Here is a 17,774-nt window from a genome sequence, read left to right as displayed (position 1 = left end):
ACCTTCAAAGAAGACTTGAATGAGAGGGAATCCACCTGGAGTGGAGCGAAAGAGCTAGCTTGGAACGAGATTCAATGGAGACGATTTGCTGCCCATTGTCCCAAGTGTGACGGGAGGAAAATGCTAACAAACTATTCGAGCCCCTACTTAGTGTTGCAGCATATCCTCCACACCCTGTCATCAAACTTAAACAATGTGTACCTGTTCTTGGCACACTCCAAAACCTCATCACTTGTACATTCGAGGACTCAGGATACATGTTTGTTGCATTACATCATGCAACACCAAGCATTGACCACATGAAATAAGAGCTTGTGAGCAGCTGCTTTTCTGTGTTATTTCATAGAATGTAAGAGTTGCTGGATGTCTAACTTGCCTGACATCACAGTGACTGATCCCTGAATCATTTTGTCATACCATGGATGTTTCATGTGATTTTAGAGACATCTATTCCATTTAACTGTCCACTGCATGGTTGTTTTCTCTCTTGAGGTGATTTTCGATGATCAGGGCTTTTTTGAAAATGAATTCAGGTTGATTCGATACGTTGACATCCAGAAGATTGAAGCCTATCAGCAGATGATCTTCAATGCCTGCAACTTGTGATGAAAATGAATTGCAAATTGAGCACCATCATATTATGGAGTTGTTTGAGGCTACTTTGGACTCTGAAATGTCATATTGTGAATTTGTTGTCTGGCTGAGTTCAATCCCACTCTAAAACTCCTTTCTTCCATTGTTCCAGCAGAGGTGCTACATTGTTGGGAACATTCCATTGATGGTTCTGCACTTGTTTGTAGGTTTAATGGATTCCTGAAGACCTTTTCAAAAACAGTTAGAACACATGCCTTATAAACACTACTTCGACATTGAGGGGTCTGTCAGGGTGGCCTCGAAGTAGGCACACTCACCTCAAAGCTGTCTAGCCTGGGTTTGCATCTTGGTTCAGCTAAAAAGTGTCATCCCAGTGTTTCACAAGCAGGGTGATTCAATGTGTGTGCCATCCCATCGCCAGCACCATAGCAAAATTACAAATTCCTGCTTGAACTACTGCTGTGAAGGCAATGGCAAACCATCCATTGTAACCCTTGCCAAGAAACTGCTTCGGAAACAGTGTATGGTACATCAGAATCAGACATTATGGGGAATATGGTATACACCATTTGTAAGGGTATGCCTGGTGTTTGCTTCATGGTTAGGGTGGTGGGCTTGGGATCCAACGAGCCCAAGTTCAAATCCCACTTGACTCTTGAATTAATTCCAGGTAGGGTTGACTCAGCCTGTCCATCCTTCCAAAGTTGGCAAAATGAGTACCAGCTTGCTGGGATGATTGAGCCATTCGAGTATCCTTCGCCAGAGTTGTGACCATCCAGGATTGTGCCCAATAGCCCAGGAGATTGCTTCAGCAACACCAACGCTCTGTACAGAGTATGGTCCCAATGGATTTGGATTTTGGATATATAAGGGTTAGAGATGATGGTGCAGAGATAGCACACTTACATTTGAGCTGTATAGTCTGGGTTTGATTCCCGACCCAACTATGAACTGCCAGGTTGGTGCTTCGCTGGCAGGGCATTGTATCACAAAGTACATCATTGCTCGAATGGATTAAACAGCTTATCCTACATACTAACATTTATAGTTAGTTGACCTAATTACTCCACATTGTCTTTTTGCGAAGAGTAGGCAAGATATTGCCAGAACACAGAACAAATTAAAAATTCCTGCCGAAATCAGCTCCAGTCGAACATCAGACCTGGCCAGCAGGTTCGTATAAAGACTTGGACCAAAACTTCCTTCAGCCGATCCCATGGACACGAAGGTAGGATTAATCATATCCATTAAATAATGAGTAGAAATTATGTTAATGAGAATGCAATGGGGTATTCTGTGTGTACAAAATGGCCTCTGATAGACCTAAGGTTATTTGTATGTCTTCATAAGTCTTCTGATCAGTGTTGTGCAATAATAACATAAACGTAAGTTGTCAATGAACTTAACATTGTCACACTTTCCTTGCCCTAGACACTGGCGATGAGAAGTCAATCTCCAGCCCAGGAACTCAAGGAGGCCGAGTCCTTGTTGAGAAGTCATGAGAAGGCAGAGCGCGAGATCAATGTCACACTCCAACGTGTGGAGGTGGTGATTATTGTTTTCACCGCATTGCCACTTCATGAGGGAAAACCTGCAAAATAACAATGCAGTGCAATGAAACGAAACCTGCACAAACTATTGATACTCCTCTCAATGTGAAGTGAAAGCAGAATGGACGGCAAAATACATTGCGACACCAATGGCCAAATTGACAGTGACGAATAATGAGGCCAGACAGTAGCTTGAGGTTGCTGTACCATCTCCCAAGATGTATATATGGATTTGATCTCAGGAAGAAACAAATGAGGACTTGCCTTACCTTTAATCCGCCAGCAGGGGACGGTGCATTATCAGAGCATGCCATCCTCAGAGACTAAACTGATACCTTTGAGCCAGCCATTGAGACTGGCATGGTGGGTGAAAGTAAAAGGAGAGTTTGGGTACTGAGTTAGATGGGTTAGCGTGATTAAGACTGGGGTTGGCTCTAGATTTAGATGTTTTTTTTATTTCAGGTACCTCTGTGCCTTTCTCACCTGGTAGACCACTGACAGTCCTTTCATAAGTCAGCCTGAAATACCTTTTCCCAGTTTTCAGCTCTTCATGGTCCTGACAGGATGACGCAGAGATAGTGCACTTACATGCGAGCAGAGCAGAAATACGAAAGGAACTTCAGTGAAAATATTTCTGTTACCCTGAATGCCAATGGACACCTCTGCCATTTATGACCATTTCAAGTTCCAGTCTTGGGCTATTTTGAGCTAGCTTCTCATCTTACCCTATGTTAAAGAATCTGGTTATTCTAAGCTTGTTTCTTGTTCGTTCAAATCCTGCTGTGCATTTCAGTGGCTCAGTGGCGAAGCAAAGCGGCTGATGAGCCAGCAGCCGGCTGTATGCGAGAGGTTGGGTAAGCACCAACGCACATTAAACCAGGCATGGGAGGAGCTGAAAAACGAGGCGAAACAAAGGTGAGCTCTCACTGGTCAGAGTTATCGATAAATTGATAGTTTCCTAATATTTTGAAAAGAATCGAGAAAGTCACAAAGTAAAATTTATACATATTATATTAATGTTGTCAAGAAAAACTTAGCACAATATATTTATGAGGGCAGTCGGAAATTTTTCCCCCATATGCGAAGTAATAGTCAGGCACCAGCAAATAATTTTCTATCTACCGGTCGTTTCCAGGCAGTATCATATTTTTTCCCAACAGTGGGTGAGTTTCCTGATACCATTGGTCTTTTTCTTGGACTCTAAAATGTTTTGAAAAGGCAAATATTTTTGACAACTCCTTGTACGTCTTAATTGGCCAATATACTTAATGAGCATGGCAAACTCTGTCCCAGACACACTCAGTTGGAATGTGCACTGGAGGAGCTGTTGTTCTACAATGCAGCAAAGGAGCTCATGAAATGGATGGAGGATGTGCAGGCCAAAATGGCCACAGCCAGGCAGCCACAGAGCGTGGTTGAGGCGGAGAGCCTTCTCGAGGTTCACAAGGAATTGCAGGTATGGATTTGGACCTGTTTTATTGGTCACACTCACACGGTGATCATCTTCTCACAGGAGCAGTCATTTAACTTGCCAGTTTTTCAGCTTGGAGTGCCACCTTATTTGGGAAAGGTTCTCATCACCTTAAAAGCGGTTCTCACTCTGTAAGTTTTAAGCTATAGTTTGGATGTTTATGCATCATGTCTAAAGACTTGGTTTATGGACGTTCTGGTAGTTTGTAGGCAGGATAGCATTGAAGAATGCAAAATTTTTGAGCTTGGGTTTGTATCTCAGCCCAGCTATAAGCTGCCATGCTCATGTTTCTCATGCAGGACGAAGTACCAATGCGTGTGTCATCCATCAGACGGACCTAAAGCCATCAGACCTTCTGCCAGCATTGTAGGACTTGTTCAACACTACTGGTTGCTGGTGGATATTAAAGATCCCACTGGATCTTTCAAGAAGAACATTCAGCAAATTATTGCCCACACCTTGAAAAATTACAAATTCTTTCCACTTTCAGTCAAATGTCATGCTAGTTCGTAAGAGACTTTGGCTAAAAACTTTCTACAGTCAACCCAATAAGAAGGTGGCAATAATTGGGCTAATAAAGTAGCCTTAGTAGTTGTGGTAGGACGAGGTCTAATCCTTGATCATTTGAATTGAGTAATATGTGGCATAACACCAATCAAAGTTATAATTCCCAGCATGCACCGTGCATGCATTGTCCCTTGCTTAATCTACTTATTTTCCATATTTCTCTTGTGAAAATATGAAGATCTCCAATTCGAATTATGAAGAATATTTTTTTACATCATGTAGAATGCCTTTTCTTCACAGAATAAAGATCTTACAGATCTTTATTTTACAACAAAACTGCTGCTGCTCTCACCAAGAAGTCTAGTACCCCACACAGTACCGACGAAAATCACAACCTGGAGCCTTACTCTTACATCTGAAAGTTGTTTTTTGATATAACAGAGGTGGGATTGCCTGCCATTCCTTGTGTCTCACATCCTCGAGTTATTTTATACAAGTTTGGTCACCCGATCAAGATCGGATTATTAAGGCTTTAGGAAACCATCGACAAGATTGAATTGGCGCACCACGGCAACGATGACCCAAATTGCCCAGGGGTATGCAGTTGTATGAAACCAAAGAAAAGGCTTCACACACAATGACACACACACACGGACACACACACACACACACACACACACACACACACACGTATGACCTCATGATCCCACTGAGTGTGAACATGGAAAACAAAGCATTGCGAACAGATATAGTCCTGAGGTACAAAAAAAGAAAAGACGGCATTACGAATTGAGATGTCAGTACCCAGCGATTTTGGCCTAAACAACACAAATCAAGAAAATTACCAAATACCAGGATCTCAAAAATGAAGTCAAAATATCTTGGAAGCTGAAGAATGCTGAAATTGTACCAATGGTAATTGGAGCTATGGGAATGATAAAGAACCTTACAGAGATATTAAGAACCATCCCTGGGAATATTACGACAAACGAACTGCATTTGGAAGCTGTCGGGGGCTCAGTAACGATCCTGAAATGAGCCTTTGGAGCAAAACTTGGACAACAAGAAATCTTCATCACTTGACCCATAAATCGTGACCTTTGTGAAATCAGAGGTGGATACTTTGAGCCCTGGGAGGACTCCATTCCACCTTCTGAAACCCACATATGGAGATAACAACCAACGACACACAGAAACAACTCACTCATATATATATATATATATATATATATATATATATATATATATATATATATATATATATATATACATATACATATATATTTAAACTTTGAGTTGTTGTCGAGACGTGAACAATGTGCTCCTTTACTCATTGATCAACAAAACCAATTTCCACCTTTCAAAGCTCCAGGATTTTCTCATTCCTTATTCCACACCATATAATGGCATGCAAGGACCATACGGATGAAAGGAGTGGTTCCATGACATTATATTCCATGGAATTCAAGTCTCCGCAAACTCTAATGATGCTTGCCTAACATCTCAATAACTCTCTGAAATCACATTATAGAAGTTGTGCAAAAATCACGTTGTAGAAGTTTTGCCACATTGTATAAGTTGTATGTGACAAGTCACATCTGATCCATCAAAAATACATTGCGGAGTTCTGCCAGAATACAATATGTGGTTTGCCATTGCCTTCTCTCCTGAAATGATTGTCAATTTACAGGGGAACTGTTGTCTGTAGTTTTCCACTTCTGAGCGTCGTTTTAAGAATCTCGAGAAGATTTGACGTTGTGCTAATGAAGGTGCCCACATCCTGAGAGTCTATCGCCATTCCTTGTTGGAACTCTACTGAGTACTTCCTCAAGGACGTGATGCTCTGAAACTGAGCATGGTGTCCTTGCTCTTTGACTATTTATACTGTTGATGGTGTTAATGGTTATGCAAATTACATACACTCTTGGGAATTTCTCATAATTAGTGTGGATGTCCCTTGACTCTTGTTAAGACAGTAAACATCAATGTAAGTCCATGCATGTTGTCACTATGCTTCATGCATGCTCTGTAATGTGTTCTGTATCTGTAAAAAGTGTGTTCTGTAAAGCACTCTCCATGATATCTTCAGATTGAGATCTCAGCGAAAAGGCAGCGCTTTGACGAGGTGCGGGCATGTGGGGCAGCACTACTGGCAGTACGACATGCAAGTAGGGCAGAAGTACGAAAAGAGCTTCAGCAGCTGAGTGAGGCTCAGGGGAAGCTAGATGATGCTTGGCGAGACCGAAATAACCTGCTCACACAGGCCTTGTCATTCCAGGTAAAATGTATGATCGATCCTCGAGGAGAAAAATGAAACTTGTTGGTGCACAAAGGTCACTGCAATCATAGATGTTCGCGAGTTCACACAAACTTAGTTCCCAAAGTTCAGGTTGTGCTCCTCTCTATAAGAAGTACTGTACATGATTTCCCTTAAGCGAGGAATACCTTCACACTTGTATGCAGTTGATCTTGCTTTCACATTTATTTTATGTATGCAGTTAAACCAGGTGTGAGTTCAAGATTATCGGTCACCTTGTGCTTTTCATTTACTGCCTGTCCAAGAGTGTGTGAATGAGTTATGCAGCATTACACTTATGTACACCAAGTTTTGTCGATTCCATAAGGTAATTGGATAATGTAGATGTGACGCAGTGAACTTGACCTCACCTTTGCGGTCAACATCTCAAGCACAGCAGATTGAATAGTTTTGCTCATGCAAAGTAATATACTGTACATATTTGCTATCTGTGGTTATGCAAACTGTTTACTATGATTTTTCTTCGCCCTTTGCCTAATATATATATATATATATATATATATATATATATATATATATATATATATATATATATGTATATACATTTAGCGTTTCTTGGAGCGAATGGAAGAGGCCACGACCTGGCTGCAAGAGAAAGAAGATGAGCTAAATAATGATGATCTTGGGGTAAGAAACATGATCTTTAAATCTGGATGTTTCTTTACTTTTCAATTTTCATCAAATGCATCATCCTTCTTTCTCATCTGAGTTTTTATAGCTTCACTTCATCAATTCATCTTTCTTACCTCCTGGTGATTGATTACCTTTCCTTTCAACCACCTCATGTTATTATTTCCTTGACAGGATTCCATGGCAAGTGTCGAAGTTCTGATGAGGATGCATAAGGCATTCCGCTCTTCTTTGGAAGACCAGCGCGAGGAGCTCAATGCCATGGAACGGGCAGCTGAACAGCTGCTGCAAACTGGGCAGAGTGGGAATGATGAGGTGCGGGCTTCCTGCGACGCCGTGATGCTAAGGTGAGGAGTAAACCTCTGGAAACAATCTGTCGGAGCAATGAATAACTTTGGAAAGCTGATTTCCTGCTCTGTGAAATCGAAATCCAGATTTAATGGGATCTTTTCAAACAGATCAACTAAAAGTTTATTTGACTTCTCATCGAATGCAGAAAAAAATTTTTGCATTGCATTGCCGATAAAGTGCTCCATTCTTGCACGCTGCAACAGGAAAGAGCACTTGCTCCAAAGGAGCCAAGAACGTGAACAGCGACTCGAAGAGTCCATGGAGCTTCAGAGGTTTTTCAGCTTGTCATATGAGGTGTGATTGAACATCTAGTGCTTTACTTGCTCCTCTTCTTGAGCTGGGATCAAAATTTGTGTTTTATTCTTGTGGCAATGTTTTTGCTTGCAGCCATACAAAAAAATTTTTTCCATTGTTTTGAAATGGCATCATTGCACTGGATGTCATCTGAATGACACACTTGTCAGAAAAAAAAATAGAGTCAAACCTTTTTATTAAACATAAAGTTAAGTTGTGTCTCATTTGCAATAGTAAGGAGAGAAAAGAAAATACTTGTAACTCCAAACAACATGGTACAACCAGATCTCTGCTCGGCATATATTTCTTCCCCTTAGAATCCTTTCTCAATCTAAAAAAATAACACATTCAGTGAATTATTGTGAATAAACCTACACACTTCAAGCATGGTAACTCTTTAACTTGTCCAATCTAAAATGTACCTCTGACTGGGTCAGAGCCCTTGTCGCAAATTTGAGATAGTTCTTATGTTCCGATGCAGTGTCAGCATGGACTATTCATCTTGGGGTATATCCTATGGCTGGAAATGTATTATCTCTTTAAATTTAGGTTGTAGATGTTAAAGATTGTCGATTGTATTTCAAAACCACATCACATGTGGTACCTTGAATATATTTCCTGCTGAAGTTAGTTGAACCCCAAACAAGAAGGATGTCATGCTATGCATCACACTTGCGAAATCCAAATTAAACAATGGTTGCCAGGGAAACAGCAATTTGATCATTTGGAAAATTTGACCGATAAAGTGATTTACATGACTAAGGGAAAAGCCCATCAAATTTACGGGTCCACAAAACTCAACACAACACTGAGGATTACAATACACACAAAGTTATGGATTACGTCTGATTAATTATTTCCAATAAGGGAATGGGTCGAAATGGGATGCTAAACATGAATGGGTGGAAACCTTCGGCAGGATTTCTTTGATGTACTTTAGGCGTTAATGCGAAAATGCACAAACATATGGTGCATAAGCACAGACTCGATTGCTCCTGAAAGAAAAAAAATGCAAGCAATGTATAAGCACAGCCTTGTTCACTTCTGAAATGATTTTAAAAAATAAAAATAATCGTGGGTAGTGTAGACGCACAGAATGCTGGCTTGATAGCTTGATGCTTTGAAGAAAAGAAAAACAACTCGGGTTACGTAATGAAGCCAAAACATGGCTATTGCTCATCGTGTTTATATAGCTTGGATAGACTCCAATTCCACTGGGCCATGAAGGAATGATCATACAGGCTGGAATCCTTGAAGCCCGGGGTCGACTGGAGCAGTGTGCCTCAGAAAACCTGTTACGCCGATGAGCTGCAACCTTTCCACATTTGATGATGCTTCTAATAGTTACTTTTAGTCTTTTTCACACTGAAGAGAAAACTTATAGGGAAGTCATATCATGGCGATTGTAAACGTAACACTTCTGTTTGGAGCCATTTTACTTGACGTCCTGTGGAGCCTATTATTTAATTATATAAGGTTAGAAAAAAAATCACTTTTTCTGAAAATTTTTTGCGATTTCACCAGTTATTTAGGACAATTCTTCTGATCGTCAAATGTGGAATCAGATTTTGAATATCATCTTTTAAAGCTTTGGAAAAAAATGCCACGATTAGCTCCAGTATATCATGACAGATATACACCTTAACAGATTTTGCCCAAGGCAGAAAGCCTTCGGGAAAGGGTGGGGGGGGCAAAATTAAGTCATTACAACCTCTATCATATGACCTGAAGTCCTCTTGTCAAGTTTGGTTGAGATTGGATCAGTAACGACTGAATGTATCGCAATCAGACAGACAGACAGACAGACAGCCAGGCACCAAACTAAGTGTTTTGGTATGATGGAATGTTGTGCATAACAACTTTGGTCGATACATTTTCTAATTGTGGCCTAATAGGTGTTTTACATGTTTTGGATGGCATTGACCTTGACCTTTGACTAATTTTTGACCAGATTTTATAAACATACCACACATACTGTACGTAAAAATAAGCTGGTAAGTTTCATCTTGAAAAATTATTGAGGTTTGGCAAAAAATAGATTCAAACAAATTCCATTTGATTATAATGGGGTGTAATTGTTGCCATGGACACCATTTTCTCTTTGCCACATGGGACTTCACTCTTTCCATAATGGGAGTTTTCTCTTTGCCACCAACCGAGATGAGCAGAACCTGCAAAAGGAGAAAGGACACAATTAAATTAATTAATTCTATTTTGCACCCTCTTTGTTTGGTTAGCTTGGTACAGAGTCGGTTTACCAATGGGAGGGCCTTTTGATGATGGCAAGTGACCTTCAAGTGTTACTGCAAAGACCCTCAGGTATTCGTGCCAGTCACAACTTTCAATAATTAAATAATTATGCTCGTATTACCAAAATCTAAGGGTAATAAAGGGTCTAACATGGTCTGAAGTGTCTTATGATTCTTAAGGATCTCATGGGGTCTAGAGGGTGTCAGGGTTCTAAAGGGTCTAACAGGGTCTATGTGGTCTTAGTGGTCTAAGGGTTATAACAGGGTCTATATGGTCTATGGGGTCTACATGGTTTTTTGGGTCTTTAGGGTTCTTCGGGGTCTAAGGGGTCTTAATGGTCTAAAGGGGTCTGAAAAGTCGAATACTTTTTCATTCAAGTCTCACTGGGTCTCACTATTTGCCATGATCTTTCCTGGGAAAGCCACATTTCCAAGCTGGCCTCCAAAGTCAGTCACCGATTGGGCATCCTACGTCATGCAAAGTCCTTCTTTGGCACACCTGAGCTCCTGATCATATACAAAGCTTTCGTCCACAGCCTGATGGAATATTGCTCTCCCTTCTGGGCTGGTGCTCCAACCTCTCACCTTTTCGGCTTCATGCTGTGGAAACCAAAGCATTTAGGATCATTGGTATCTCCCACGATGAAGCTTAGTCTTTGGATCTCTCACTCTCTCAGCACAGGCAGGTCGGTTGGTCTTTCTGTCTTCTACCATCTCCTCTAGGGCCTCGCCCCCCCTCGCCTCCCCTCGCCCCCCCCCCGTTCTGTCTGCGATATTTATCTGCGATTTATTAGAAGCATCATCAAATGTGGAAAGGTTGCAGCTCATCGGCATAACAGGTGTTCTGAGGCACACTGCTCTAGTAGACCCCGGGCTTCAAGGATTCTGGCCTCGCCCCCCCCCCCATATTTCTACAGGGTGCTCAAGGTCCGCCAGCAACCCCCTTCTGGTAAAACTACTAAAATCAAGTCACTGCTCACCTTCACTCTTTAATTCCTCTTTTTTTTCTTGCCTTTGGAACAACCTCTCACACACTCTTCAATCCCACTCTTCCCTCCAGGTGTTCAAAGCAGCTGTTCACCACCATCTCTTATCTTCCCAAATCCAAAACCACAATCTTTTCCACCCCTGTTAAGCCACCCCAAACCCACCTCCTTCAAATTCCCTGCTTTCCTTCTTGAGAATCCCTGTCGTGTAAGGACCTGAAAGTCCCTGTCGTGCCCATCTTGTTTACCCCATGTACTCCACTCCCTCCCTCTCCCTTCCGCAGATCTCCTCATGTCTCTGTTCCCCACTGTTTTTTCCTTCACTCTGCTCCCCTTGTTGTACGTTCTGTGTTCGCTCTCATACGAGCCTCGACATTGTATAAAAATAAATAAATACTCTAAGTAGTCTAAAAGGTGTAAGGGCTGTAAAAGTCGAGAAGTCTAAAACGTATGTTCCAATAGTCCATAATTAATAGACGTAGTCAATGTCCAATAATGAGTAATTAATAAACGTAATCAATGTCTAATAATGAGTTATTAATAAACGTAATCAATGTCCAATAATGAGTAATTAATAGATGTAGTCTAGGTCCAATAATGAATAATTAATACATGTAGTCAAGGTCCAATAATGAGTAATTAATAGATGTAGTCAAGGTCCAATAATGAGTAATTAATAGATGTAGTCAAGGTCCAATAATGAGTAATTAATAGATGTAGTCAAGGTCCAATAATGAGTAATTAATAGATGTAGTCAAGGTCCAATAATGAGTAATTAATAGATGTAGTCAAGGTCCAATAATGAGTAATTAATAGATGTAGTCAGGTCAGGTCAGGTATGGGAGCATGTGCCAGAACAGTGCGTCGCTGCGTCCACTTTCCGCCGGTACTCCAGGGGCCTCCGTCTGGCCATCCCCCAGGCAGATGCCAGGCCCATCCCCATCTAATTGAGATGATGGTCAACCTGCTGCAACCATGAGGCACGTGGTTGGCCCACTGGCCTCCTCCACTCATGAGACTCCCTCGCTGAGAGAATCTGGTGAGCAGGATCAGCGTCAGGAAAACGAGCCACATGTCCATACAGCCGCAACTGACGCTCACGGACTATGCAGGTAACAAATCTCATCCGAGTCTCTCTCAGCAACCGCTCGTTGGACACAAAATCTGACTAGCGATAGCCAAGGATTCTCCGAAGAGACCTGGTACCAAAGGAATTAAGTCTCCGTCTCAGATCCTTGGTCAGAGTCCAAGTCTCGCACCCATAGAGCAAGACTGGAAGTACCAAGGACCTGAAGACTCGGACTTTCGTCCTCCCGCACAGGTACCGGCAGCGCCACACCCCATGATCCAGTGAATCCATGACTCCCCAGGCCCGACCCAGACGTCTATTGACCTCTGACTTGCAGCCAGCAGAGACATGAATATCACTGCCAAGGTAAGTGAATCTCTCCACGACCTCAACATCCTCACCACAAACAGACACAGACAGGACAGCAGCATCCAAGATGTCACCGAAAGCCTGGATCTTAGTTTTGACCCAAGAAACCCGTTATCCCAATGGCTCCGACTCCTCATTCAGCACCTCGAGGGCCCTCAAGAGGATGTCTAAAGTCTCCACAAAGATGACTGCATCATCTGCAAAATCAAGGTCCGAGATCTTGACATTGCCAAACGATGCACCGCAACTTGATCTCTCCGACATCCTCCCTAAATTCCAGTCCATACAAGTGCTGAAAAGTGTGGGGGCAAGTACACATCCCTGACGAACTCCAGTAACAACTGGAAATAAGTCAGAGGTGGTACCACCACACTTCACAGCACTCTCAGTACCAGAGTAGAGTTCAGACATCAGATCGATCAGCTTTGGTGGCACCCCACGAAGACCAAGAATCCTCCAGAGGACATCCCGATTCACTGAATCGAACGCTTTACAGAGATCAACATAGGCTGCAAGCAGCCCCTGCCGAAACTCTCATCTGCGTTCGGTGAGGACACGAAGTGCAAGGATACGGTCAATTGTTGACCTCTTTGGTGTAAAGCCTGACTGCTCTGGACGCTGGTGCTCAAGCAGATGATGGCGAACCCTATCAAGAATTATCCGAGCAAAGACCTTGCCCGGCACTGAGAGCAGCGTCACCCCTCGGTAGTTGTTGCAGTCTTGGCAATCACCCTTCCCTTTCCAGAGAGGGACAACAAGGCCCCTCTTCCAGTCAGTTGGGATGATGCCTGTGTTCCAGGCAGAGCACAAAACTGCATGCAATGACACGAGTGCAGCATTTCCACCAGCCCTGAGAAGTTCAGCATGGATGCCACAGATCCCTGGAGCTTTTCCACGTTTCAACTGGTTCACCGCAGCCCGTGTTTCCACAAGCGAAGGTGGACCACAGTTGATTCGAGGGTCAGCAACAGGGATTGTAACACCCTTGACGTCCAACTCGACAGCTGGGGGATCAGCCTGGTACAACCACTCAAAGTAACCGGCCCAGCGGGCCTTCACTTCAGACTCCTCTGTCAAGAGCCTACCACTCTCTGCTCGAACTGCAGTGCTCCGAGGTATGGGCTTGGATGAACGTAATGCGCGAATTCCCCTGTAAGCGGGATGAGAATCACCTGTCCACAGGTGATGCTCTACCCCCTCACAGATTCCTCACACATAGGCCTCCTTGTCCACCCTCAGTGCACGTACAGTTTTACGCCTCATAGATATAGTCAAGGTCCAATAATGAGTAATTAATAGATATAGTCAAGGTCCAATAATAAGTAATTAATAGATGTAGTCAATGTCCAATAATAAGTAATTAATTGATGTAGTCAAGGTCCAATAATGAGTAATTAATTGATGTTGTCAAGGTTCAATAATGAGTAATTAATAGATGTAGTCAATGTCCAATAATAAGTAATTAATAGATGTAGTCAATGTTCAATAATAAGTAATTAATAGATGTAGTCAAGGTCCAATAATGAGTAATTAATAGATGTAGTCGAGGTCCAATAATGAGCAATTAATAGATGTAGTCGAGGTCCAATAATAAGTAATTAATATATGTAGTCAAGGTCCAATAATAAGTAATTAATTGATGTAGTCAAGGTTCAATAATGAGTAATTAATAGATGTCGTCAAAGTCCAATAATGAGTAATTAAGAGATGTAGTCAAGGTCCAATAATGAGTAATTAATAGATGTAGTCAAGGTCCAATAATAAGTAATTAATATATGTAGTCAAGGTCCAATAATGAGTAATTATTAGACAGAGTCAAAGTCCAATAATGAGTAATTAATAGATGAAGTGAAGGTCCAATAATAAGTAATTAATTGATGTAGTCAAGGTCCAATTATAATGAGTAATTAATAGATGTAGTCAAGGTCCAATAATAAGTAATTAATAGATGTACTCAAGGTCCAATAATGAATAATTCATAGACAGAGTCAAAGTCCAATAATGAGTAATTAATGGACGTACTCGCAGTCGAACTCACCTTCAAACAGTACATAATTAATTGACATACTCACATGGGTTGGCCAATGCTTCACCCTGACGAGGGTTCACCATCGACTTGTTTGTTTTATTACTGTGTGTGTGTGTTTATTTATATTGTATATGTATACTGTATATATATATATATATATATATATATATATATATATATATATATATATATATATATATATATATATATATATATATATATATTGTCAATCGGATGAAAAATGACAATGTATATGACCTTGACCTTTTGACCTCAAAAATAATGCGCTTCCAGCGTGTCACTACCTCTAACAGGTGGTGAAGTTTTGTGATTATCAGAGTAAAAATGTGACCTGCAGGTGAATGACATACAAACTGACAGACAGACGACAATAACATACCAGATCAACCAATATACTTGTGAATCTCCAATTTCACAAGGAACAGACAGACAAACGGACCCAAATGTAATACCCTCTCTTCTGACAAGGGTAATTAAATGGTGGCAAGTGGGTTAGTCTGTGGAGTCATTTTTCAGGGTGGTTTTAAAAATGTGACAGCAAGCTGTCCTGGCCTACTCATTCATTCATTCATTCATTTGTGTGCAGAATGTGATTGCTGGTTTGTATCCTTGCAGGGATTGTGGCTGTCACCCTCATTCAGTGGCCCCTGTAGATTAGGGCAGAAAATTGGAAATTTTTTTCAAGATGCATGCATAACACCAAATTCACATAACCAAAATTCCAACCTAGGCTAGACCACTTTGAGGTGAGTGTACCAATAGCAAAGCTATTCTACCAGCCCACTGGGCCACTTCAAGCCCATGTGAAAACCTTTTATTGAAAAGCTTGTGTGGCTACTTGTTAAATATTAATTGATGCAACTGTCTCCATTATCAATTCATTTATTATCAGAATAAAAGTAGACAAAAGGACTGCTCACTTCCTGTGATACATGGATTATACAACATTAGGGATAGATCATCGGAATTGGACAGACATATGAGAAATTTGTGTTTGTGAAATGCATCTCATATTGCATGTCCCCACTATGAACAGCTGGAATCATGGTTGCAAGAGCGGCTTTCTTTGGCAAATGATGGTTCTTGGCAGGACCTCACAAGTCTCCAGATGAAGCTGGCGAGGCATGCAGAACTGGAGGCTGAGCTGTCAGCCATGGCCAGCCAGCTACAGCATTTTCAGAGTGTTAGTGTTTGTCTTTGCACTATTCCATCTCCGTAATCTAATATACGAATGAAATAAAATGGTGTGACAAATTCACCTTTGATGAAATGGAAAGATTGGATAACCATTTTAAATAACCTTCTCAAGTATACCCTGCTTCAGTTTGTGATTACCCTTAAGAAGGTTGCATTGACAGCAATATGTGAGTGTTGTTTTTGTTTTTCTGAAACAGGATGGAAGAAGAATGATGACAAATGACCACTCTACCAGTCAGATTGAGGTCACCCAGCGGCTCGTGGAGGTTGACGAGCTTTGGAAAGAGCTGGAACAAAACTGTCACGAGAAGCGCACCAAGCTTCAGGATGCTGTGAAGGTAAGCAATTCAAGCAAAATGATTTGCCAATTTTTTTCTGAAATGTGGATTAAATTTTCTGAAATTTAGATCTTCACCAACATTCAATTATAAAGTGCTTTTAGAAATAGCTGTTGCTACATATTATCTGCTACACCTCCAGATTGTTTATGATTTGAGCATGAACATTTTTATGTTGAACATGAACATTTATTTGTATGAATAAACCAACCAGTTCATAATCATACATAAGAGCTGTCAAAATAAGCAGTAGCCTGAAAAGCTGACAGCCCTTTTATAATGAACTAGATGACCCGTGAACCCGTTGGGTTCCCGTTGTGACAGCGGTTGATAAAAAAAAATCATTTCAAGAAAAAAAAAGATAGCTCCAGCGAACTATACCACTGAGGTTGTTTGCATTGATCAAATTCTCCCGGAGTATTTGACTGAATCGGGAATTGATTTTTTTAATATTTTTTTCATTTCCCGATTTGAATAAAACTTGATACTGCACACTGCAGGCGAATGGTGAGTAAGGTGCCCCTAAAAATTTTGCGCTATCGTGTACCGTTTTGGCTGTATTTTAGGAACATACATATATATATATATATATATATATATATATATATATATATATATATATATATATATATACATATATACACACAAGATGAGAGTTTTAGTAATATATAGATTTCACAAGTGCAACTACATGAGCAAAATAGCAAAAAAAGAAAAGAAATAAAAGAAGAAAGAATGGAAAGTCCTCTTGCCTTCAGTATGCCTGACAAATTATATGACACAGTCATGGACGATTTTGCACGCATGTCACAGGGATTATGTGCAACAACATTTTTCAGGCAAGAGAAGGTGTGCAATAAATCAGCTATGAAGTCAATTCAATAAATCATTTGGTAAGAACGATTTGAAAGCATTTTCTTCACAAATTTTTTAAGCAGTATATTGAACTCGAATTTAGGATATCAAGGGGGTAGAGAATTCCAGATGTTGGGACTGAAGTCTCTCATAGATTTGTGGGCCATTACAGTTTTTGGATTCAAAATGTGATATTTATTGGACTGGCTGTGGGATAGAAGTGTACATCTTTGTTAAATTGGAACGTACAAGAAAAAGAGGTACCTCGGTAGTTGACTAGAATTCAGTCGGAGCATGAAAAGAGCATTTTGTAGAAAATATATATCAGATATTTTCAGTGTACTGTGTATGATGTCATTTTTCCACAATGGACTGTTACGGACTAATTAAAGTATATAATCAAAATATGATTTCGGCTTTGAGGATTGGATTTGTGGACTAAATAAGTGTTGAAATCTGCAGTGAAATCTGAAAATTTAATGGAATTATTTATTCTTATAACTAAATGGATATATAGTACCTATTTATTGAAGCAAACAATGCTATGGCTCTTCCTTCTTCAGATACATATACACAACAAAATGTGACTGTCAAAGCATTAAATTTAACTTTTTCTACTGTTTGGAGAATTATATTGAGTGTATAAAAGGTTAAGGAATGTGATGAAATTAACCAGCTTCAATGAGGTGGTTTCATTGAATGCAATGAAAATAAGTTAATCCAGTGCAACGAAAACAATTAACCAGCGGTATCGCTGCGAAGGCGGTGCAAATTGGTTCTCCGTGGGGAATCCCCGGAGTTAGGAAGGTGAAATAAATTAAATTAACTTAAATGAAAGACTAAATTAAAAGAACAAACGATTAATACTACAGAGGGATGAGGGTGAATAAAGCAACTTTGAAAAATTTCCACTCAATTTTTTTTGTGGCTGGGATGCATTCCCCCTT

General features: G+C 40.7%; 1 protein-coding gene across 2 annotated transcripts in view; it reads left to right on the top strand.

Moving 5' to 3' along the window:
* SPTBN5 (spectrin beta, non-erythrocytic 5) overlaps positions 1-17,774 on the top strand; it is a 325,418-nt gene that overhangs the window by 197,227 nt on the left and 110,417 nt on the right. For both annotated transcript variants that reach the window (XM_085863420.1, XM_085863413.1), the window contains 9 exons: positions 2,026-2,139; positions 2,938-3,059; positions 3,438-3,600; positions 6,212-6,400; positions 6,989-7,066; positions 7,244-7,416; positions 7,624-7,714; positions 15,474-15,620; positions 15,832-15,972. In XM_085863420.1, coding sequence (XP_085719546.1) covers positions 2,026-2,139; positions 2,938-3,059; positions 3,438-3,600; positions 6,212-6,400; positions 6,989-7,066; positions 7,244-7,416; positions 7,624-7,714; positions 15,474-15,620; positions 15,832-15,972 — 1,218 coding nt within the window. The remainder of the gene's footprint in view (positions 1-2,025; positions 2,140-2,937; positions 3,060-3,437; positions 3,601-6,211; positions 6,401-6,988; positions 7,067-7,243; positions 7,417-7,623; positions 7,715-15,473; positions 15,621-15,831; positions 15,973-17,774) is intronic.

Source organism: Eptatretus burgeri, chromosome 2 (assembly GCF_056783735.1).
Source record: "Eptatretus burgeri isolate ZD-2024b chromosome 2, Ebu_testis_v1, whole genome shotgun sequence".
Taxonomy (NCBI): Eukaryota; Metazoa; Chordata; class Myxini; order Myxiniformes; family Myxinidae; genus Eptatretus; species Eptatretus burgeri.
This window is presented reverse-complemented; position numbering and strand designations above follow the sequence as displayed.